This window comes from Pseudopodoces humilis, chromosome 6 (genome assembly GCF_049639895.1).
Source record: "Pseudopodoces humilis isolate 2021_Gansu_Grassland_sample_001 chromosome 6, ASM4963989v1, whole genome shotgun sequence".
In the NCBI taxonomy this organism is placed as follows: domain Eukaryota; kingdom Metazoa; phylum Chordata; class Aves; order Passeriformes; family Paridae; genus Pseudopodoces; species Pseudopodoces humilis.
The window spans coordinates 22174376-22198850 of NC_142205.1; the positions used below are offsets into that span (position 1 = coordinate 22174376).

General features: G+C 40.8%; 1 protein-coding gene across 6 annotated transcripts in view; it reads left to right on the forward strand.

Annotated features, from left to right (window-relative positions):
• Nucleotides 1-1546: 1546 nt before the first annotated feature.
• The window catches only part of TBC1D1 (TBC1 domain family member 1), a 100083-nt gene continuing 77154 nt past the window's right edge, over nt 1547-24475 (forward strand). For 4 of the 6 annotated variants that reach the window (XM_014262231.2, XM_005517776.3, XM_014262248.2 and 1 more), the window contains exons 1-2: nt 1757-1865; nt 9304-9826. In XM_014262231.2, coding sequence (XP_014117706.2) covers nt 9410-9826 — 417 coding nt within the window. In that variant the 5' untranslated portion in view covers nt 1757-1865; nt 9304-9409. Of the gene's footprint in view, nt 1638-1756; nt 1866-4703; nt 4817-9303; nt 9827-24475 lie in introns of those variants that run through there. The other 2 variants (XM_014262241.2, XM_014262235.2) reach the window with 2 other exon arrangements.

The window sequence follows — 24475 nt, forward strand, 5'->3', positions numbered from 1 at the left end:
AAGCCAACATCACTGCATCAGGATGCAGAGAAGGAATGCTGTTGAATGTAGCCTGAAAGGTAATGATTAGGCAACTTTCATTGCAGGCAGGCTGAACACTCTGAGGCTGATTTCTTTACCAACATCAAAGAGGAGAAAGAAGAAAGTATTTCTAATTGTGATGCTCTAGTATTGACTTCGGTTGTTGTTCAAGGATTTTCCAAGAAGCAAGAAATAGTCTCATAGGATCCTTATCGGTTCCATTATGTTTTTTGAAAGGCAACAGTGAAGCAGCTAAAAAAGTCTTTCTAAGATCATTGGTTGGTAATTTCTGAAAGTATGAGCCTTGGCTGAAGTGCCAGAGCTGTCTGGGTGGGAATTGTGGTTCACCTTCTGCTACAGCATGGTTACCAGAGGCGTATAATGCTCAGTCAGGTTTAAAATGAGCAAAAGGGCATACTTGACTTAGGTACTGGTATTGTGTGATAACTGGAGTAAGAGCATTGTCCTTAGTTGTGATGGTTTAAAATCTAAAGACAGGCACAGGTTGCAAGGAGGTGGCATTCCTCTTTCCAAGGATCGTAAAGATGTCACTGAAAAGCAAGAGGCACTTGTACCTATTCCCGTATCTGAAGTGAAAGCAGCAAACCATGACCTGAGCACAGACTGGGAGCAAGCACTCTGGGTGAACTGCTACTTACATACCTCAAGTCACTTACCAGCGATCCTATGGAAGTACACCTAGATGCCAAAGGTCATAGAGACACAATGCACTTTGTACCTACATGTGTATCTACACTTTATAAGCAGGGGATGTCCTTGGATACCAGAATCTGCTTGTTTCTCATAACCTGCGGCAACATTGTGCTTGCATTTAACAGCTTGATTGTTTCCCTCACAGCAGCAGAGCAGATTTCCTTTAGAAAGCTCTGATTCTAGAAAAGCACACAGGCTTAAAAGTAAATAAATCAGTGGTCTTACTGCCAATAAGACTTGAAATTAATTGAGTGCAAAAGTGGTTTGCACAACGGGGATGTAGGGTGCCTTAATCATCTCCACTGGCAGAGAAGTATAATTAAGTCTCCAGATCCATTCATGCCTTATCCTTTCTGGCAGCTGGAAGACCAACTAATACCTATTCTTACAATGATTTTATGCGTACGCAAGTGTGGTTTCTTTGACGAAGCCGTCGAGGTGACTCAGGTGAGCTCTCAAAAGGCTGCCCTGCCCTGCGGCCAGAGCTGGGCCCACAGCCGAGTGGGGACTTGACCGCTTCAGAGCTCGCGAGCCAAGCTAGTTCAGTTTTGTGAGCAGCCTTCGCTCGCCACTTCAGCTGACCCCGCCATCGCCCAGGCTCACTACCGCAAGGCGACAACACGTTTTCCGCGAGAGATTACAACCTGTGCCAGACACACGGGGCAGTGTCGCCAAAACGCTCTTCAAGAGGAACTTAAAGGGCGAGGGGAGGAAGTTTCAGCCGCCCGCTGTCGCGACATGGGCGTCCCCCTGTCGCCGGCTGCCGGCCGTCTCTGCCGGGCGCCCGTGCTGTCCGCCCCCCCCGTGCCTGTACCAGCCGCCTGTTGCCATTTTCGCCCGCGCTGGCGAACGGCCCGGCCGGGTGTGCGGCGCGGGTCCCTCTCGTCCCGGCCCGCCGGCAGGTAGGGGAGGGGCGGGCGGCGGAGAGGGGCAGGAGGAAGAGGGCAGAGCAGGAGGCGGAGGGCAGGCGGCGGAGAGGGGCAGGAGGCGGAGGGCAGCCCCCTGGCCCGTCCCGGAGCCCGTTACCGGCCCCGCCCGCCTCCCCGCGCGGGGGGTGCCCGGCCGCGCCTGTCAGCCCGCGGCCGCAGCCCGCCGACGGCACTTCCCTGCGGCGAGCACATCCTGCGGCGGTAAGCGGCGCCCGGGCCTGTCGGGGGCAGCGGTGGGGGCCGCCGTGCCTCCGCTGAGGGCCAGCTCGGGGGAGCTGCGCCGGCGGGGCCGAGCAGCGTTTTGGGAGGGTAGGGGGAAGGAGGAAGAGCAGCTCTTGGCGCAGAGGAAGTGAAGAGTTGTGGCGAGGAGCACGGCACCCGCGCTGCGAGGGGAAGCAGTCCCCGGCGCCGGGCGGCTCTGGCCGGGGCCCCGCTCCTGGCCGCGGCGGGAAGGGCGGGCTGCGCGCTCCCGGCCGCCGCGGCGGGGTCGCGCCCTGGCTCCCGGCGGAGCCGCTGCTCTGCCTGAGGGAACAGCGTTGCTGCGGGACGGGGCGGCCGGGCAGCGGGGACGGGGGCGCCGGTGCCGCTGTTTTCGGTTGGCGGTGTTCTGGGAGAGCTGGCTCCCCAGAATAACCAAAAGACCCGCTTGAATTTAATCTGTCAGTGACCTGAGGTGCCTTTAGTTATTTTTCTCTTTTGTTTGCTGTTTCCTCGCCCACCTACGCAAAATCGGTGGGTATAACTCCTCCCAGAGCCCGCTCCTTCTCGGAGCAGCAAAGCGGCTCTTGCCTGGGCAAAAGCGGACCTTTCCTACCCTGGCACCACCAGATGTAACTTCGAATCCGCCCGCAGCGGCGCAGTGCTCTTAGGGCCCTTTAAATTCGCGAACTAAGCCAGCAAGGGAATGATCTCTTGAAACTGCGTTCACGAGCGGTATGGAACGAATGTGGTTATTTATAGCGCAGTTTGAAAAGATTGAGGCCTTTGTGTGCTGTGTTTTATTTCGGAGAGAGGCTAACACGGCAGATCTGCTGTAGGAACCTTCAGTAGTGCAGATGGTGGGATTTGTGTCTGCGTTAAGCCCAGAGATTGAATGGAACATCGTGGGTCAAAATTAATAAATTATACATTTTCTGAATAGCGAATTTTGGAGCTAATCTGAGCTGATGCATATGACTGTACTTTTAGCACTTGTAAGTGCTGAAATAGAAATTTCTCAGGGGTTCTTATATAGGAATGCCAAAAATCACAGGTAATACACAAAAGTAGAAATGTTTGCAGGTGAGAACGTCAGGATGGAAGGAAAGTGAAACACATTCAGTGATATGTGGATGACTTGACACTTTTTTCACTTTAATTTGGTTAATTGCAAAGTTGAATGCATTTTGGCTGTGGATATGCAGTTGAACAGAAAAGAATGCTGTTCCTAATGTAATTTACCTAGCAAGCTTTCTTTTACAAAGTTGTGTTGGTTTGGGTTTTTTTAATGCATTAGTGCATTTAGAGCACAGAACAGCTCAATATTTTGTTCAGCTGTCTTTGAGTCAGAACACTTCAATCATCAGCATATTAATTTCCATGGACCTGGTTAAGGAAATAGCAACAGGCGTTACGGGCAGGAACAGCTATTTTCTTCATTTGATAGTTGATTATAAATGTGTGTGTTTGTAATCAAGAACATACTACCATTCTATTGCATTTTTTTTTTTTTTGTTTAATAGCCTATTTTTAAAACTTACTTGAGGAGTGATATAAACGCTGGCTGTACTGGTAAATATTTTAGATGTGTTTATTACTGGAACCAGTACCAGAGTAAATGGTCAAATCTGGACCGCAGTCTGGAGTTGCTGACAGCATTTAAGCATTACATCTTTGAAAAGTCGGCATTTAATGAAAAAATAATGGAAATTAAAGCTACTTTCTGAGGCAGATTGGTTTCTGGACTTGCACATGCTGTTGCCCAGAGCAAACCATAGCTTCAGAAGGGAAACGGCATATAATAAGTAACTATGAGATAAAAAGAATATCCTTGCAACAATAGGGGTGTGTCATGCTTCCAAGTGCCTATTTGAATTAAATAAAAAACCTTTTGAACACTGTTCTTAGTGTCATGACAAACTTAATATATATATTCTCATTTGTGTTCTGTCATCTTGAGCAAAGACAATGTAAATTTCAGTTAGGGATCAGAAAGAGAGGGAGACAAGTGGTTTTTAGTTCTGGCTAGTGTTCCAGAGTTCTGGCTGCATGCCAGGGCTCCTCATAATCCTTAAGTAGTATGATATTTTTGCTAAAATAATCAGTGGTGAAGTGCAGTCAGTACCAGTTCCTCTGGTTCCATTTGTCAACAGGGTTCAGTGTTAATGCCTTGCAGAGAGGAGCTGAACAAATTTGTGCTGTTTAACACCAGCTGTTTTTCATAAGACCTTGCTGTATGGTTGCATTTTTTGCTTAGCTTCTTGAAAGGGAGAAAACTGACTTAGAGAGGCTTATATAAACTAAAGCTGGTGTCATGTCCCAAGCCTGATGTGGAGGAACTGCACAGTTGTCTCTCAGAAGAACTGCAAAGGTCGAGGAAGATGGCATCTTTCTGTTCAACTCCCAGCTCAAACCCCTCATTTATTCATTGCTGTGTGAAGCTCTCACTGTCCCTGCTTGACGCATCTCCTAAGCTTGTCAGGTCTGCTGTGAGTCCCAGCACTCCAACAACTACCTAAGTAGAAGGAGCTGGAGGAGGGTAAAGGGTTGCTTAAGTCTGCAATTACCAATGTTCTGAACAATAATTGAAAACTTCTGGCTTCATGTCCGTATCGAATTTAGTCCGGTTGGGAAGAAAGGACAAGAGGAGGACAACACTTCGCCACTGTCAAAATTTGTCCTTTTTTTTTTTTTAATTTTTTGGGGGGTGGGGAGGGGATGTTTTTTTTGGTCCTCTCTTTGTCTTTTTTCTGTATCAGTAGTTTGAGTCTATCCCAAATCTCCCTGGTGTTCCCCCAGGTGCACAAACCTGATTTTCAGTGCCTCACTTTCCCAGGTTATTAGCACAATAACCCCACAAGATTCTTCTTCCTAATCTCAAAGTCTACCTGGCCCCATCTAACCAGCTGGCACCTGGAGCCAATACCTTGCCTTCTTTGCTCTCTTGAGAGAAGGTGAGTTTTGAGGAATGCTGTCCTGCGTGATGCTGCTTAGACATGTACCTTCACATGGGGTTCAGAATGGCAGAAATAATAATTTGTATAGCTCTCCCTTTCATGCAGTCTTGCCATCACCCTGCCTTCTCTCTGAAGGCGTCCCTTTTAACTTGGTGACATAACACAGTGAGAATGTAACTTGATTTTGGAGAGCAAGAGTCTAATATATAAATTTTTTTTTCATTGGTTTAGGGCTTTAAAAAAACAGTATCAGATTTTGCTAGAACAGGACCATCAGTGTAGTATTGCATGCTTTCTAAGTCTGCTCTCTGCTTGTGAGAAGTGACTGGGTTGATCAGAGCAAAAGAGAAGTTGAGGACAAAAGGCACATGTGTTCCCATGTGTATCTTCCCCATTAATGAGTCAGTCTGGTGTCCCCTAATATAGAAGGCAGGGATAGATATATTAATGTGGTTTGTGTATCTTACGCGCTACAGTTCGGCTGTTTTTTTGCTTCTGGTGCAAATACACCTAAATCAAAGCAGACTAAACAGTAGGAACAAAAAGGTTCGTATTCTCTATATCTCTATAAACTATATCTTTCTCAGCAGCAAAGCTGTCAGCTGAGGAATGCCACTCAAGCTGCTCTCAGTTTTGAGAGCAAGGGCGACCAAGATCCTTCAAAAGATGCTGGTGGAGAGGAGAAAGAGGAGCTGTCCCAGTTGTATCTGTGAGCACTGGGAGAACACATCCAGCGTGCTAAGCAAAGCCCAGAGTAATGAAGCTGATTGGCTCTTAGAACTGCTGAAGGAACATCAGAGTTGAGGTAGAAGGAAACTAGTAGACAGATTTATTTTTGTATCTTTTCTGTTCCCTCTTGGATTAGAGGTGGAATAAACATTTAATAAGCATGAGTTAATCAGAGACTTGGGAGGAAGAGGAAACTTCTTTGAGCCTACTGTACTAATATGTATGGTAAACTCCTAAGGCAACAGCAGAGCCAAATTTCAGAGGGCATGAACTGAAAGGTTGCAACCAAAGATGAGTAAAGGTGCTAAAATTCTAAGCAGTGGAGTCAGGGCAGACATGGATGGGCTGAGAGCATGGCTACTCTTTGGCCATAATGTGTGCTTAATTTTATGACTGGGAAAAGGCCTGTTTAGAAGAACAAAACTATTTTTAGGTCTAAATTAAGCATGTACACAAATACATCATGGTCTTGAAGTAAAACCTAGTCCTTGATGTAAACTTGAAGGACATTAACACCGACAGCATGAAATTGGCATAAATTCTGGCAGCATTTGTTTACAATAAGTGACAGGAGGTGAGAACAAAGAAAGAATGGCTGGGAAAGGGAAATGGAACATGAAGAACAGTAACATAGAGAACAATTCGGGTTAGATAAGGAGACTTTCTGGTGCTGCTAAATTTGTGCTCTGAGAAACTGCACTTTCAGCCTCTTCTAACATTAGGGAAAAAGATCATCTATTTTGACTTCTGCTTAACTAGTTTGATTTAGTAGCAAGTAATTAAAGTAGTTTAATTTAGTAGTAAGTATTTTTCTTTGGAAATAACAAATGCAGACATTGGAGTATTTATGCTGTTGATTTTCCAAGGTGTTTATTTTTTTTAAAAAGAGATGAATGTCAAGAAGCTTCACATTTATATTAAATACATTCCATCAGTACAGTGTTTGTTTAAATATGACAGAGTATCAACCTTGGGTTTTTTATATACTGTTGAGTTCTTAGTTAGCATGCTAATGTGATATTGCATGTGCAAAATATTGTGATATTCACTTCTCTTTGAGGCTGTATTGCCTTGTAGATCTGGGGTAAAAGAGCATGGTAGATGGCAGTAATTAAAAATAAACTTGAAAAGTTGATTGAAACAAGGATGACTTTGTTGTATTTTTGCATGCCTGTAATTTTTTTAAGATGGGTTCTCAGAAAACACAAATTAGAAATTTGCCATAAAAAGTGTGTGGCTAATACATAGTTTTCTGTGTGGTAGCTCAGTTCTCCTGTTTTCAACTAAGAATGAAATTTTCTTAGGCTTTCTTATCCTGAGATTATTGTCTGTGACACTGAGTGACAAGAGCACTAAAACCTAAAACCTTGATTTTTATGTACTTTAGACTACACACCATGGTAGTTACAAATGAATTCAGTCTTCCCTGCAGTTGCTGAACTGTTTTTCATTGTTGCAGTTAAGGAGAAAAAATCTATAATATTTTGTCAAAGAATATACCATTTTGATTCTTGGCTGATGGAAAACTGTAATCATAACTGTGTTTAGCAGTCTGTGTTGATAAGGTGTAAAAATGCTTCCTGAAGCTGCTATGCCATTTAGAATCACAGGATCATTGATGTTGGCAAAGGTCTCCAAGATCATCATGTCCAGCATTTGACTCAACACTGCCATGTGAATTAGATTATAGCACCAAGTACCATGTCCAGTTGTTTCTTGAACATTTCCAGGGACAGTGACTCCACCACATCCTGGGTAGCCTCTTCCAACCCTTACCACCCTTTCAGTGAAGAAATTCTTCCTGATGTCCAACCTGAACCACCTCTGCCACAGCTTAATGCAATTTCATTTAGGATGTAATTAAATTAACATAAATTCAAGATGCTTATTTTCTTGCTCATTTGTGAAATAAACAAAAAAAAAACTTCCCAATTGTAGTATATTTAAAATGAGGTGTACAAATTCTGGATTTTCATGGCCCTTTTTCTCACACCTCCCACGTGCAGATGCACATACAGAGGTTTAAGAAAAGACTTCTAAAAAATTGATCCGCACATCTAGACTGCTATTTATTATGAATTCATTGAATAGTATCTTGAAAACTTGCACTTGCTAAATTTGCTATTCTTGGAACCGGTAATATTGCCACAGTGTTCCTTTGTCAAAAGATGAAAAAGTAAAAAAGGTAAATGTACCCAAAGATGATTTCTGCAGTTCTCTTGTTTTTACAGTTTGCCAGTTACTGCAGAAACATTTTCCCCCACTGGGACATTTACAGATTGGTTACATTTTAAACAGTTCAAAATTAATTTCCATCTTGAAATTTTTAAAAAAGTGTTGGGGCTTTTTTAATCATGAAATTTCCTTTCATTTTCAACAAGGTGAAAGACTGTTAAAAACTCAGTCTGAAAATAATATTACAAGAGCGAATGAAGGACAAAGTTTAATGGAAACACATGAGAAAAATAGTGCTGGTTTCCATCATATTTGTAGACGAACAAAGACAAGAAATACTTATGCCACAGTACACGGATGCCATTTATCCAATGTTATCCAACTTGTTCAAATGTAATTAAAATGTTTTTTAAGGATATCTTGGTACTATTTATGTTGTTTTTAATAGGTCTTATCATGAGAAACTCTCTTAAGACTGATGGTAAACTAGTGTCCTGGTATTTAACCACAGGCAATTACAGGCTTGTCAGCCTCGTGTCAGTCTCACACAATATAATCTAACAGCTGAAACTAGGGTCAATTGAAGAGCAGTTAAAGCAGGGTAGTATAACAAATGCCAATCTATCTGTTTTCATGGACTGCATTTTATGAAATGGAATGCATAAATAACTGCAATTATTGGATTTCATTACTAAAAGTACTAATACATAATAACAGTAGTGGTAGTAGATGCTGGGTATAACAGGGTTACAACAGGGTTGTGTGTAACTTGGTATATTCCATTTGATATTTTAAGAAATGAAAATGATAGTGTCAGTCTGGTTAATATTTAAGTATTCCTGTCTGGCTGACCAGCATTAAGATTCAACCATGAGTTGTGATCGTCATCTGGTTCTTCCCAGAATGCTGTAAGGATTGTTGCTTGTGACTGCTGTCTGACAGGTTTTTCAGCAAAATCACTCAGTTGACTGCTGCTGGCATTTTTAGATGACAGTGATTTCTAGGGTATTATTTATTGAAAAAATCTGTTTAGTTACAGCCAATAATCACTGGGCAAACTATACGTAAGGAAACAACCCCATGTTAATAGCCAAATTCAAAGTCATTCACCTATGGACAAGTAGGTTGTCAAGCTGATTTTTTTTTTTTTTCCCCCCAAATGTAAAGGTGTCTTAGCAGGCAGTGACTTCAACTGTCATTCTCTCATGAAGGTCAGAATAGCTCAGCTGAGTTCTTCCTGTGATAATAGAATTGAAATAGGCCAGTGTGATCTATGTGTGCCTGCCCATGAAACATACCCAGGCTAGAAAGAATGTTCATTGTAATTTAGTTATTCATTAGATAGTTGAGCTAAGGTCATAAAGCAAATTTTAAATCAGGACTGACTCTTTTCTTTGCAATGTATTTATTACAATTATATTTGTTGTACTTGAAATGGTAAGGCCCAAAGTAAAGAGGGAGAACTTGCCAGGTGGGCCATGGTAGTTGTATTCAGATGTTAAGCTTTAATGATTTGTATTGGTGAGAGTTGGTTTTTCATAGAGTTCCAGCACCTACATAACTGTTTCTTTTCCTTTCAGAATTCTTCTGTCTCTTAATCAAAGGAGCCATCCAGCATCCAGATAATGTCATTCCACGGAACTGAAATATTGGTGAATTAGTCCAGGTTCCCTAAAGGACTGTAAAATGGAGCCAATAACTTTCAAAGTTAAAAAGTGTCAAACACCTAGTGATTTCTCAGCAAGTTTCAGTCTCCAGCTCGTGGGTTCTCTCCCAGTGCATTCCCTAACCACTATGTCAATGCTGCCTTGGATTGTGGCCGAGATCCGGTTGCTCAGTGCAAAGTCTTCCAAAGAAGAACCCAGCGTCAGCCAAATCCGACTTTGTGTTTCGTCAGCCAGTTTGCGATGTGAGCCGGACACAGGGAAAACCCAGCAGTGGGATCCTTTAATTTGCTCCAGTTTGTTTGAATACAAGCCACAGCAGGTCCACAAACTGATTCACAATAGCCAAGATCCAAGCTACTTTGCTTGTCTGATAAAGGATGAAGTAGCAAATCAGCAAAGTATCTGCTATGTATTTAAAGCTGATGATCAGACAAAAGTAAGTAAAAAGAAAAGAACCAAAGCAAGCATCCATGGAGTTGCTCTTGTGCTGTTTGAATCGTTTCACTACACTGTAAGACCTTAAGGTTGTACTTATAATTAGAGACTAGATCTCATTAAAACTTACTGACTTACTTTATTTGATGTTAATTGCTCGGTGGAATTTGAACTGCTCAGTATGTGAAATGAAAGGTGTGTACATCTCCTACAGGATCAGGGCCTGAATTTCATCAGCTTAAAAAACACTTTAGTTTGAGATATGGGCTGACATCTTGGCCCTTAAGTCAGTGAGAGCTTTTCTGTTGATGTCACTAGGGCTAGTATTTCACTCTCGAGTCACTTGTGAACTTTATCTAATCCTGCACTCAGACCTCTCAAATTTCTGTTTTCCTGAGTTGAGAGCTGTGTGACTGGGAAACAGAGATACCTCCTTTCTCAGAAAGAGAGGGTAGTGTGGATCCTCCATATGTATCATATCTCTAACAACAGGACCCTGTGGAAACCTTTTCCTAGCTCTATAATTCACAAAGCCTGGCAGGCAGGTTTAGAGAGTGGGAGAAAGACAGTGTCTGTACCTCCATGACGTGCAGGCTTGTTGTTGCATGGTGTTAGAAGGGAATTGGGTAGGCATGTCTGACAGTGGATGAGTTTTGGCTTAGTTTGCATTTCCTAATTAGTTCCTAACCAATTCTGTCTTTGCTGAAAAAGTGGAAACATTAAAATTGTGAATCTCTTCCTTTTGAGAGTAATGGGAAACCCTGACTCTCATGAATGAGTAAAGTGAATAGGATTTCACACAAAATTATTGTTTACAGGGGGGAATAATGGTGATGTATCCTTCACCTCTTCAATGTCGACTCTAGTCTCCATAATGTTGGAAAACAGCGTGCTCACTTGAATCATTGGAGGTGTCCTGCTGAAGAATCCTGGAGTTATTATGTGAATATACACCACACATGGGATTTATGCCAACTTGCCCAATAGCAAACATTGTACAGTTCCAAATCCGTGGTCTCAAGCTTACAGCTCAAAACATATGGAAACAGCTTTAGTTAAATCCCCCCAGATAAAATGGCAGTTCCAGTAAATTTAAAGGCAAATACGTTGTAAGTCATAGGCATTCAAGTGAGAAATCCTGTCAACTTAAATATAGAATACTAAGTTTATGTATGTAAGAGCAAAAATAAGGAGTAGCAGATATAATAAGCAGAAATAATGAAATATTTCAGAACTTGGCATTGGATAGCGGCTGGTGAATGCATTTTTCAGTTTGCTTATGCATTTACTTGTGCTTGTGATTTTCCAGGATTATAGTGAGAACACAGCACTGATCACCTCCAGTACATTTTCTTACATTTTCTTTTGCAACAAAAGATTCAAGTACTTTTTCTACTTGTTTGATCAAATTCCTGGATGTGTTGAAATGGTCAAGAACAGATTAAGTCTGTAGTTAAATTTGCAGCTGTGTCTACATGTTTTTGGAGGCAGCACCCAAACCTTTTGGGTGCCTATTTTAACTGCTTAGCTCTAGATTCACACAGGTATCTATCCTTTCAAAAACTACCTTCCACCTGGTCTCTTAACTTGCATTGCATGAAAGAGTTGTTTCTCTTCTTTGCAGTCTAGGTAGACATCTAATCAGCATATGTGGACCTATGTTTTAACCAAAGGGTAATGGAAATGCAAGGTGGTGTTGCCATCTAAAGTGAAGCCCTGTCTCTTTTACTTAAATTTTGTGCAATTTCCACATTTTAAGTAAGTCCTTTGTGCTTTTTAGGGTGCTGTTACTTTGCCCTGAATATGGTCATATAATGCCTTTTAGCTAGTTGATGTTTATATATTTCTAAGGAGTGAACTGATGTTACCTGTTTTGCAGATGCCCAAATTGAAGGGATAGGGAGTGCACATATGCCTTTGTTGCAAACTGAAGGAGCTGTTTCTTAGAAGCCAGTGAGTTGGGATGAAGAATTTAGAATTGTTGCTGCAGTTCATGTTCAGTTTCAGAAGAAATAGATTTTAGAAAGTGAACTTTTGCAGCTGTGCAACTCAGCAGACTCCTGTGCTATCACTCTTGTTTGTGAGGATCTTTTTTTTCCTATTTGCTTCAGGTCTGTAAAATTACAGTAGTCCAGATATGTTTAGTCACAAAATTTACATGTTCATAGCAATCTTTAGCCAACAATCTTGGACATCCAGACTTTTATGATAGTTACTAATTACAATAATATTGTAAACTGTAAGAGTCACAATTCTTTGTGTCTGCATATATAAATCTGTTGTAGAGTTATATTTGACAAAGAGTTCTTGGATTAAGTTGGGTCTGGCTGAGGATTTGAAGTAGAAGGTACTTTGTGGCTTTGCAAATAAGTTCTGTGTGTATCCTCACCTTAAGATAAGTAGAATAAAAGGGGGCAGAAGTATGTCTGTGGGAGAAGTACTGTAGGAAGATTAGGATGTTAAGACAAAGGCAGTTGAGTAGGAGACTAAACAATTAAAGCCTTTAAAAAGAGGACAAGAAACCTGCAAGTCATGCAGAGGCATACCGCTGGAGGTGGTAGAAAGTACAGAAATCCAGACATGGTCAGGTTTTTAGCATAAGCATTGCAGATAGGCTGCAGTCCATTAACTGTAGTTTTAGTTCTTTATAAATACAAATTGAGCAAGAACATACATCTGATTAGTGAGGGGTTATTTTACTGTTTAATATATGAGTTTTGTTATTGTTGCTGAGTAATATTTATCTCAGCTCTAGAGCTGATGGAGGTGCATGCCGTGCATGTTTTTCCTGCATATGAATACAAGGCTCTTGGGTTCATTGTTGCTGCATTTCCAACATATCCACTTTAGAGAAGAAATCAGTAGACAGGTAATTAACATTAAATAATGTCAGGATTCTTTGCAAGGAATTCTTTGTTTTGCTGCTCTTTAGCAGTGAAAGAAAAGGTAGTGCCCCATTGTGGTCTTTGTCTTCCCTCTGTAGGATCTTCTATAATTGTTTCCATTGTACCATAGTGGCAGTGTGTGGCTCACTTTCCCTAGTGATACTACTCCTGGATAGCAGTGAGTAGGGAAGGATAGATGACACTTGAAAAGAAGCATGTGAATATGGAGATCATTCCACTCTGCTTTGTGCTTAAAAGATGGGTTTACCCTGCCTAGACAGAGCTTCTCTTAAGGATTAGTCTTCTTTCCAAGTAGATTTGTCAGACATGACATCTGGAGTGTTCCTTTCTTCATATATAACTTCAGTAAGTTTCCACTAGTTACAGATAGTGAAGTTTCTTATCCTTACACCCTCATTCTGCAGGGGTTCTGATGTGGCCTCATGATTGAGTAATTTCTGCCTGAGGATGGGGCTGAAACATTGCATATTCTTTGTAGGTGCTCAGGAATGGAGCTGGATTCAATTATATTGCCTGCAGGGAGCTTATGATGGCTATTTATAGGTCAGGTGAGTAATGGTGGGGGAAGCTGGGGAAAAATTCAATCTCCACTAAGTCTGTTTGCAGATTAATCCCTTCAGCATAAGAACACAGCCTTGCTGAACACCTTGTTGAGACAGCTTGCTTGGCTACTGTAGGAGTGCGATGGAAATGAAACTATATATGCTCCATGCTCTGTATCTCCCCAGTGGCCTCTGATCTGATATTTGCTTATGTACTACAGAAGTGTGATGCTGTTGATATCACTGTTGTTGTTGAAAACTATATACTTTTTAAAATATTGGCATTTTTGTCCTACATTTGAGATGTGCTAGTTCTAAACTGTTAGGAACTGCAGGTGAGGTGTGCCTTTTTCCTGAGCTCATTCTCCCCAGCTTTCCTTCTATATAATGCCCTGCTTTAGTACATCATTCACTCCAAGAAATGAAAGAGAGAAATAATGTGAAGCTAATGGCATACTGTAGCATGGTATCCCCCTACAGCAGATGCAAAGTAGCCAAAACATTATGGAGGATGAGTAATTTCTGTTCTTATTTTCAGCTTGGAAAAGTAATTCCAGATGTCATTATGTTGATCCTTCTTTGGCATATTGAATGATTTGTTTTACTTAGATGTGTTTAATCTTACTTGATGGATGTTTGGGCTGGCAAATGGAACACAGGTCACAAGTTTATCTGACTCATGCCCTGAACTAGTTTAGATTTAAGGCAAGTTAAGATTGTGCTGTCCTTTATTATACTTTTATATTTATTGTAAATGAAGACTTACAGTTCTAAATTTAATGGTTTCACAGAGGTCTGAGTCAAAGAGGACATTCAGTATCTCAGCATTTTTCCATGTCCTGTGCTCTATTCAGCAGCAGGCTCACATTTTCCCAAGCCTGTCTTCTGTCACCTACATAGCTATAAAGACTTTTTTGTTGCCTTTGACAACCCTTGCTAGATTCAGTTCCAGGTGGACTTCGGCTTTCCTAATCATGTCTCTGTCTTGGGTTGGCAAGTTCTTACCGAGGCTTTCTGGAAACTGACTGGATTAACTATGTCCTGCTGTGTTTTTCCTACAGCAGATACTTGCGTGGTTGAAGTCTCTCATCGGGACCAGAGTATGCTAATGTGAAGCTACTCAGTGCTGTCTGTAGAGTGCATCATCCACCTGTTCTTTCTGATCACAGGGTAAAATAAATTCCTGGATGCAGAGTAGAGGTTGGCAGACAGTACTGTAATTTTTTAATTTTTTTTTTTAGTGAAGCAGATGCTCAAAATGCTTGAAAGTTTCCCCTTTTTTATTCTGTGATATGAATCTGTAGGTTTAGAGAGTTTGAGGGAAAGCCTAGAAACTTGAGCCTGATGTCTTGCAAGGAAAATATTTCTGTAACATTACCAATGCAGAGCTGAAGTATGAAGAAAAGTAAAAAGTTCAGGTCAGATTTTTAAAGGGTTACATTTTGTACTGGTGTTTTTGTTTGTGTGGGTTAGGTTTCTTTTAGTCCCCAAGACTCTGGACCCAAGTTGTCATAACACCCTGTAATATATGCTTGTGTTTACCAGAGAAGTTAATGCTATGATGGCAAAACCCTGGGTAGAACTTTTCTGCTTAATAGAAAAATATTGCCTAACATTTAAACAGGATCACAGCTGCACAGGACTGTGTGGTGCTTCTGAATCTTCTCTTTGTAGCATCATCTATCAGAGAAGTTAATGCTATGATGGCAAAACCCTGGGTAGAACTTTTCTGCTTAATAGAAAAATATTGCCTGACATTTAAACAGGATCACAGCTGCACAGGACTGTGTGGTGCTTCTGAATCTTCTCTTTGTAGCATCATCTATCAGAGAAGTTAATGCTATGATGGCAAAACCCTGGGTAGAACTTTTCTGCTTAATAGAAAAATATTGCCTGACATTTAAACAGGATCACAGCTGCACAGGACTGTGTGGTGCTTCTGAATCTTCTCTTTGTAGCATCATCTATCAGGGACAGCTTTTGGCCCAGGCAGCTGCAGGAGTGTTACCATGAGAGTTGCAGTGTCTGTGTGGTTGCAGCATAGCGGGACACCAGCTGGAAACCTGAGCCTGCTCACTGACTTCACCTGTGCCAAATCTGCCCCAAGGCAGACACAGATAGGAACCATCTCCTTACACTGAGGCACTTGAAGTGTAGCACCTGGCGTGTTGATGAGCTTTTTGGTTGTGTGACCTCTTCTGTTGTCAGAGATCTTCAGGTTTTTTGTCCACCCATTGCTTTAACAGTTACTATGCTTTTAAACAACCTTCACCTACTTTCATGAGTTAAAATAGCTTATGCACTTAAGTAGATCACGCTGTCTTACCTGGAATGCAGCACTCAACACACAAAAACACATGTTGTTTATGATCTGATTATGTGCTGAAGAAACTGGTTTCAGATAATCAACACTTAGCTCTCTGTGAGGCTGCACAGAGCTGAACTTCACATTATTCATCTATAAAAGGAATGGCAGAGGCCCAGTGAACTCCTAAGCAGTTGTTGTGAGGCTTGGCTTCATGACTGTCAGCTCTTACACGACTTTTTTTTACTTTAGACTCTAAGGTATAGCCTCACTAAGTATCTCATTTTTAATAGCACCATTTCCCTTTCTTAAAAGAATTCAGAGAAGATAATTTTAAAGATACAAGTGATCTTTTTCTTCTGTATTTTACTGTCTGATGAGTCTAGGGAGATTAAAACACGGTTCTTCTTTTGCAAAAAACATAAAACACTGAAACAAAATCAATTAACTGGACTAAGGTTAGTGAGACTTAGCAAGTGAGAGCTTAATTTGACTGTTTTCTGCCTCCTTATGCACCTTTGGAGTTTTTGATTAAATCTGTGTAATTTGGAACTGCTAGCACTGCCTTTTGATTTTGGACATCTCTCCTGTCTCCCAAATACTAACTGAAGAAAATGTAAAATACAGAAGGGGGCATAAAAAATGCAGCAGAACAAACGAAAAATCAAATACATATTTGTGCTGTGCACATACACAGTCCAGTTTATAAAGTAGGTCAAAGTTTATCTGTGTAAATCCTATCAGAATATCATGTGTACTGCACACAGCCAGCTGTGCTTTCAGTACTCTCACAATTAATTAAGCTTTACAGGGTTCTTGAGCGTGAGTATGATGACACCAGTTCTATCCTGGGATCTGTTCAAACAATTCATGTATGTGAGCTCATCTGTTAGGGAACCTTAGTGACCAGTAACCCTGTCCCTAGCAGCATTATTCCAAGCCTTTATAGAGCTCTTGTCAAATCTTAGAGTGACTTTGTGACATGCTGCATCAGCTAAGTGCTTGTGTGTTCACTCATTTTATAAAAATAGTGTGGGATTTCCCTAAACCCTGTGTGATTGCCACATGGAGGAAGTAATTTGTGTAATACCAGTGCTGCTGTCTGACTTACAGTCAGACATAATGTTTGATCAAGGAAAATTAAATTAATCACAAGGTTTATAAAAAGAGTTGCCTATTCCTAGTCTTATGGCAGCAGCATCATAGAAATTGTATATTCTTGTGATTTCTTATCTTAGTGTAATAGCTAACTGTTTAGTAAACTGTATCAGATGACATTGTTCATATATTTTTCAACTTAAATAATACTGAAAGTAGCTGTGTGTTACTTGTGATGTTACACACACTTTATTTTAGGGTCAGCATTCATGCCAAAGCTGTTTATTGTTCAAGGTTATTAACTGTTCTTTCACTTTTCCTGTTGGGGATTGTAGCAGAAATACAAAACAGTGGAACTGAGGCAAAAACATAATTAGTGAATTTGTGATGGCTTCTCATCTGATTACTAACCATCCTTTTTGTCTAATTTGTGACCAGTGATGTCCAGCACAGGTAACTGGAGCCATGAATATCTAAGCATCCTTCAGAGCTATAGTCAAGTTTTCTTTAAAAGCTCCTGTCCACACAGAGAAGAGCTTCCTTACCTATCTCTGAAGAGCAGCTCACTCTTAACATCTTAAGCAAGTTTAAGACAGTTAAGCAAGACATCTTAAGCAAGTTTCTGTGGCCTTGTATTCCCTTGTTTGCTGATTTGCACATTCCTACCTTTTTCCCTCTTCTCTATACTCAGTGAGGTGTTTCAGAGCAATTTGAATATTCCAAAAGAAAAGTGATGAAGTTTCAATGAAATCAGCATCCTAACACGATCACAGAACAGTTTCATGTGCACCTTTGTGGGAGTCAGGGCATCGCCACCTAGAGCAGAGAGAAGGCTCAGCCTCAGATCCCCAGTTCATTCAGTCTTAAACTGCTGTGGGATTTTAATTCAAGTGTAGTGTATGATGGTACACTGAGGAGATTTTATAGCTGTCCTCTGTCAAAAGAGGCAATTCTGTTATTCTTTTCTCTTCTGATCCATCCCTTGATGTACTTCCTTGGTGTTTTCCCTTGTACTGGCATGATGTTTGTCCAGCCCTGTGTTGAGCTGCTTTAGAGGCTAAGGTAAAAGAAGCTAATTTCATTCTGCTCCAAAACTGATTTAGTGCACCCTGCTAGATCACCATAGTTGTTTTTTGTCAAATTTTAAGTTGACATAAATTTGGAAACTAAAGTGAACATAAAATAATTTGGGACAAGTTTTTCCCAGTGCTTTCATAAGCAGGTGGGGGAAATTGAGTGCCACACCAGGAATACTCCAAAGGGATTGGGCCGTGGAGCAGGAAACCTGTAGTTCTTTCTTTGTAGAATGACGTAGATCTTAAAAGTAGGACTGTGAGGATGGAGATGCACAGGGACACTTGCGAGCTTCCTTGGCCTCTGTACACAGAGCCACCTTGTTTGGAACACAACGCTCATAACACCAAGGTTGTGAATTCAATCCCTATATGGGCCATTTACTGAGAAGTTGGACTTGGTGATCCTTGTGGGTCCCTCCCAACTCAGAATATTTGGTGAAAGTGTCACCAACATTGAAATTTGTCCTGCTAGTAATGTGTGAGAAGAAATCACTGCATACCTTCCCAGTGAGTCCAAAGTAGACTTGTTCTAAAAAGACATAAACATCACAAAGTGGGTGGTCTCCATCTGGGAGACTGTCTATCCACATATTACTTGAGCACTAATCATATTAAAGTCCTCAGCTTCACAAATTGTATCAGTAACAAAATATGTAGTAACAAAATTATGCAGCTCACCTTACTGTGGTGTAGTAAAGTCTGATTTCTGCAAAGATGTTGGATGCAAGACATAAACGAAGTGAATGAATCTCCTCATTGCCTTGCAGCCCCATCAGTGCAACAGCTTCAAACAAAGGTGCATCAAGCAGATGGTGCTGGGCAAATAAAAAAAACCCAAACCAAACTGAAAGACTTGTGCCATGGAAAAGTTCTGAGTGAGCAATACAAGTGTGGAAATATAAGTTGTGTATTCAGAATTGAGAGTTCAGAAAATACTGTTTGATTTGTAGCAGTATTAAATATAAACTGCATGCACACTAATATACAAAGAAATACTTAATGATGAAGGAACTCCAGTGTATTTTCTGAGTTACCCACTGCTGAGGCTTGCTGAAGTTAAGACTAGAAGAAGTTTGGAAGTACTTAACACTTAAGTAATATGAAGTATGCATAGTTGTGAAGTTCTTAAATTAATTTTGTGGATACTTAGTGATATGATAGCAGTATGCAATTTAAAGCCAGAAAGTGTATATTGGAAAGGGGGAAATAGTGCTTTGAAAAATAACAGTTTTTATTTAAAAAAAATCAGTCTTACCTAAAACAGTGTTCGTTTTTGTGGCACACAGTACAACAGCATATTGAGGACAGTGTGATTTAGTTAGCAAAAGTGATAATTTTTGTCAAATGCATGAATAAACAGAGGCCATGTCTGTCACGTAGGTTAGTACAGTCTCTTCAGGCAGACTCAAGTGTGATTCTGGCTCATATTTGGTTGATATCAATTATCTTTCCTCAAAACTGGTAAAACCAAAACCTCCTATGTTCAGTGCTTTGCAAGTTTCATTAGGAAGCTTGGTGTTAAGCTCACTTGGAGCTACTTAAACATGGACATTCATGTTCAGGGAGTTGTATTTTCTTCTTTTCAGATTTAAAAATGGCCCTGAAAGACAAATGCAAGCCATCCATGTTAAAATATGAAGATGCCAATTCATAAATGATGATACTGAGTAAATCACCTCCCTGAAATAGCTCCTTATGTTTCCATGCAGTTGGCTTTTCATTTAGAGTTTTGCCTTTCCTGGGCAGACATTTATGCTGTGCCCCCAAGGTCATCAGATGGGGGCTCTTTGGCTGTAGTGGAGCAGAAAACCAAAGCAGAGGAGGCATATATAACCACTGTATTTACTTTAGCAGCACAATCTCCCATCCTGTTATATGTCAAAGTGAATAATGGTAGAAAATCATTGTCGTAAAATCAGTGCTTTCCCTTGCCTGGTGTGGACACAGTTGTTCTGTACTTCTGTTTTTTTTACCTCTCTGTGGACGTCAAGTTATGGGAAGGGCTGTGGGAAATATTTTCCTAAAGAATGATTTGTGTGACTGGACAAATACAGGCTTAAGTGGATATGTGTGTTTGCCCTAAAGGTTGATCATCGAGGATCTGATACAAGGATTGAGTGGATAATGCCAGTTTATACTTGGTTTGTCCTTTGTATGAAACTGCTGGTTGATGTGGACTTCCCCTTTCTTTCCCACCCTCCCCCCACTTTTCCCAGAGTGACAGTAATTGAGATCTCTTGCTAGCCATAAAAGCAGCTTCACTGATGATGATGACTCTTCTTGCGTTGGGTTAAGTTTGGTCCTTCTGCATAACTGATTGAACACTTTTCATTTGTGAGATTCGTGTTTCAGCCTTTAAAAGAACCCCACAAAACTAGCTGCACACAGGCAGAATGTGCTTCAAAACTGTATTTTTAATAATCATGATGTGGTTTGTTGTGTTGCTTTATATGCTGTGCTTCTACTTAGAATGTAAAGAACTTGCACAGGAAGAGGGAATAAAAATAAATTTTTTAACTCCTCGTTTGAGCTTTTTTGGAGGCCACATTCAGCACAAAACTGTAAACTACACCTTGCAGTGAATATCTGGTGGTGTATTTGCATCTAAACCTTTGGCTAAGTGAAATGGAGGTGTTTTTTTGGAGAGTCAGGAAGCAAATTATACATAAATATTATTTCTGAGTCTTTGAGGCTGAAAATCTGTATGCACTTTAACTTCAGGCTAGTTCCTTTGAAGACAACAGACACACTTGCAACAATGACTTTAAACATGCTTGTAGATATTTGCTTGGTTAGCACCTATAATACAATATAATTTATATAATATATTCTGCTTGGTTTTATCATTACATTTTTTTTCAATGACAGTTATGTTGCTCACATAGGAAAAAAAGGTTTCCAATACCTGTAATTAATTCATGTAGAAAGATTTTTAATGAAACAGAACTACTTTTAAAACCAGACAAGAAAAATTATAACTCAAATACAAGAACATATTCAAGATGATTAACATGGTTGATTCAACACCACTATTAAAAAAATTAGGTTTCTTTCTTTATTTAAAATTTCAAAAAGAAGTATGCTGGATGTCTATGAAGCTGTAATTTACTAAAGTCTTACAAAGAGCAAAGCCCCGTTCATCGCTTTTAATTCTCCGCAGACTATGAAAACCATGTTCTAATGTGCATCAAGTACAAAGAGTGTTGATACCTTCAGAGGTCTCCACTGAAGCTGAATTCAGAGGCATTTCTAGAAGTTGCGTCAGGAACAATCCATGTTAGGATTGCATTTGTTGGACCAGCTGTCCAGCAGCAATGAGGCATTTCAGTTTTCCCGATTTAAGTGCTTTTTTCACAGCGACACAATAGTGGGGAATGACACACTGGAACGAGGCACTCGGATTCCCGAATCAGGACTGGGATTTAGGACAGAAAGTGGTTGCTTCTGCGGAGCTCTCTGCAGTATCTCTGCTGCTGTGGAGCTCCGAACAGCATTCCTGACAGCAGCATTCCTAGCCGGGCCGCTAGGAAGCTTTTCTAATTGCAGGAAAAGAACTTCATTGTTCTTAAAAGAGATTACTCCCCAGCGTGCAGAACTCCTTTTGTTCCCCCAGACTCTTCACAAGTTCTCAGATTCATCAGGGTTTAAGATGAAGTGTTTAAGTGCCACTTAGTGGCTGTCTAGAGCAAATGTAAGATACTGTGATTGCTGTAATAGTTTTCACCTCTTCTGTTTTCCACCAGCAGGAGAATTGCTCACCTTACCTCAGAGATACCGAAGGCTTAATCTAAAACTGGTTAAAATTGGTTGAAAGATGCTGGTGGATTTTCAGTAAGAAAGTACTGTCATTTCAGTACTGTAATTTCCTTTTTTATTTTTTTTTTTCCCAGAATTGTCCTACTGAAGTTCTGTTTGGGTTCTTCTAGTGGGTTTTTTGGGTTTTTTGTTTTCCACTGGGGTGTTTTTTCAGAATTTTTTCAATGCCTCTAAAAATATTGGAATGAGTTTGTATTTTACTATGTAACAAGAAGCAGCACTATGCAAAGTCGATCGAACATAAATACTGCTATTTCTGGAGTTTATTCTTGTGTGTTAAATTTCACAAAACAAAACACGTATGATGTCAGCCAGTGTTCTGAGGTTTCAACTCCCCTCAGCAGAATATATGATAGCTGTGAAAACATTATCTCTCAGTCATATTAGGGGCTTGCTATGGTAAGTTTCTATGTGTGTAAGGACAAAAGTTTATCTTCTAGAAACTTGCAGAACTTCTGGATATTCCTTATATGTATCTTATTAACTGTGTACTGTTCCAGATACATCTTTAAGACACATAAGGACATAGTAGCAACTTGGTCTGTCATTTAAATGAGGGCAATTCTCAAATGAATAGCTTTTACATCTCAGAGTGCATGCATTGCCTGTATGCAGGCTTCCTCTTCACTGGGAGGAGGTTTTCAGTGGGCTTTCTGCAGGGAGTTTGTGTACTGCAGAAGACATGCTTCAAGTTTTTTTTTAGAATGGAGTTGTCCTTTTTTTCCTTCTCTTTCAGATTTTGTGTTTAATAGACTACCCATATGCATGCTAGATTTGGAAGAGTCAGAAAAGTTCCCAGGAACCTCAAACAAACAAAACACAGATTTCTGATTACATTTCTTGCTAAAGTTACAGAAAAGAAACTGTCAAGGTCTCAGGATAAACCCCTTTGCACATGTTGAGACAATGTACTTCCAACAAGCCATATAAAATGTAGATACATGACAAATCTTCCTTAGCCAGATAACCCTCAGTGACCTGACTTCAAGTACACACATTTGCACAGGCATGTCAGCCAGCTCTGGAAGTCTTGATGCCAGCTTGAAACATCAGCTGAATTAGACTTCCAGGTTTTTGTCTTAATTGGAGTTGTGAGTAAAATCAAAGCACTTGTATGGGAATGGCATTGTGGATCTACAATGACAGAAAGTAATACTTGATTCTTATTAATTTCTTGTTGTTTGACTGTATGTTACAGCTTTTTGCATGCTAAGAGAAAAAGCTGGGAATGTTGATTAAAACTGGCCATTCTACTCATAAATTATAATTGAAAGCAATGGGACACTTGAAAATTTAATATACTGTGGATGAAATGTCATAAAATATCTATGTCTGTTTAATCTTTATTTGTGATCTGGACAAGGAGATCAAGGGCACCCTCAGTAAATTCACAGGTGACACCAAACTGAGTGGGAATGTTGATCTCCTGGAGGACACAAAGGCTCTGCAGAGGGATCTGGACAGGCTGGATAATTAGGCCAAGGCCAGTTGCAAGAGGTTCACCATGGTGAAGTGCTGGATCCTACACTTGAGTCACAACAGCCCCAGGCAGTGCTGTGGACTGGGGGCAGAGTGGCTGGAATGTGGCCACAGCTGGCTGAACATGAGCCAGCTGTGCCCAGGTGGCCAAGAAGGTCAATGGCATCCTGGCCTGTGTAAGCAATAGTGTGGCCAGCAGGAGCAGGGCTCGGCTCTGGTGTGGCCACACCTTGAGTCCTGTCTCCAGTTCTGGGCACCTCACAGCAAGAAAAACATTAAGGGGCTGGGCCAGAGAAAGGTAACAGAGCTGGTGAAAGGTCTGGAGCACAAGGCTTATGAAGAGCAGCTGAGGGAGCTGGGATTGTTTGGTCTGGAGAAGGCTCAGGGGAGACCCCAGAACACTCTTTGCAATGATCTGAAAGGTTGTTGTGAGGTGGGGATTGGCCACTTTTCCCATGTAAAAAGTTCTATGATAAAAGGAAATAGCTTCAGTTGCACCAGGGAAGGTTTAAATTGGATATTGGGAAAAAATTCCTCAGTAATAGGGTTCCCAGGCATTGGATCAGGCTGCTCAGGGAAGTGGTAAAATCACCATCCCTGGAAGCATTCAAAAAATGTGTGCATGTGACACTTTAGGACATGCTTTAGTGGTGAATTTGGCACTGCTGGGTTAGTGGTTGGACTTGATAATCTTACAGGTCTTTTCCAACCTAAATTGATTCTATGATTCTAAAAGACCTGCTTAGATGACTTCTGAGGTTCACTTATCCATTTGAGTCTTTACACCTGTGAACGGATTCAAATATGTGAATTAAGACTTGCAAATTATTCAAATACATGAGCTCAGACTTGCAAGTTGCAGTGTTACCTGAACTTAGCAGATCACTTCAGTGAAGAAGTCAGCTGTCTAGCCCATCCATACAGCTTTGAGCAGGGGTCTCCTGCAATGCCAGAGTTCCCTATTGGTACTAAGAATACCCAGAAAGGAGGAAGTGGCAGAACTGACCCATGATTAGTTATGTATTTATTTATGTATTTCAGTAGTGTACTGCATGTCAACTAACACTTTAGACTTTATTCCTGAAAATATGTACACATTTCCAAATATTACCAACTTCATGAGTCTTACATGAAATGATGCAGCCATCTCCCCTTCTTGGTGATAAGATGGTTAACAGAACCTGTGGTGAGGGGCTGCATTTGGGTTGTGTGGATCCATGTTTTTTCGGATGGCTGAGTCAGCACGCACAGGCTTCCATTGTTGTGGCAGAGGAGCGGAAGCGCAGTCAGCACATGTGGGTGAAATGTGTAGCGGTGACTTACAGTAGTGTATCCTGAGCCCTTTGAAGCGATGCAGCTTTATCAAAACCACAAAAGAGCCATAAGGACAAATCCTGCTGCTGTATTTTAAAAGCCTCTCTATTGTGT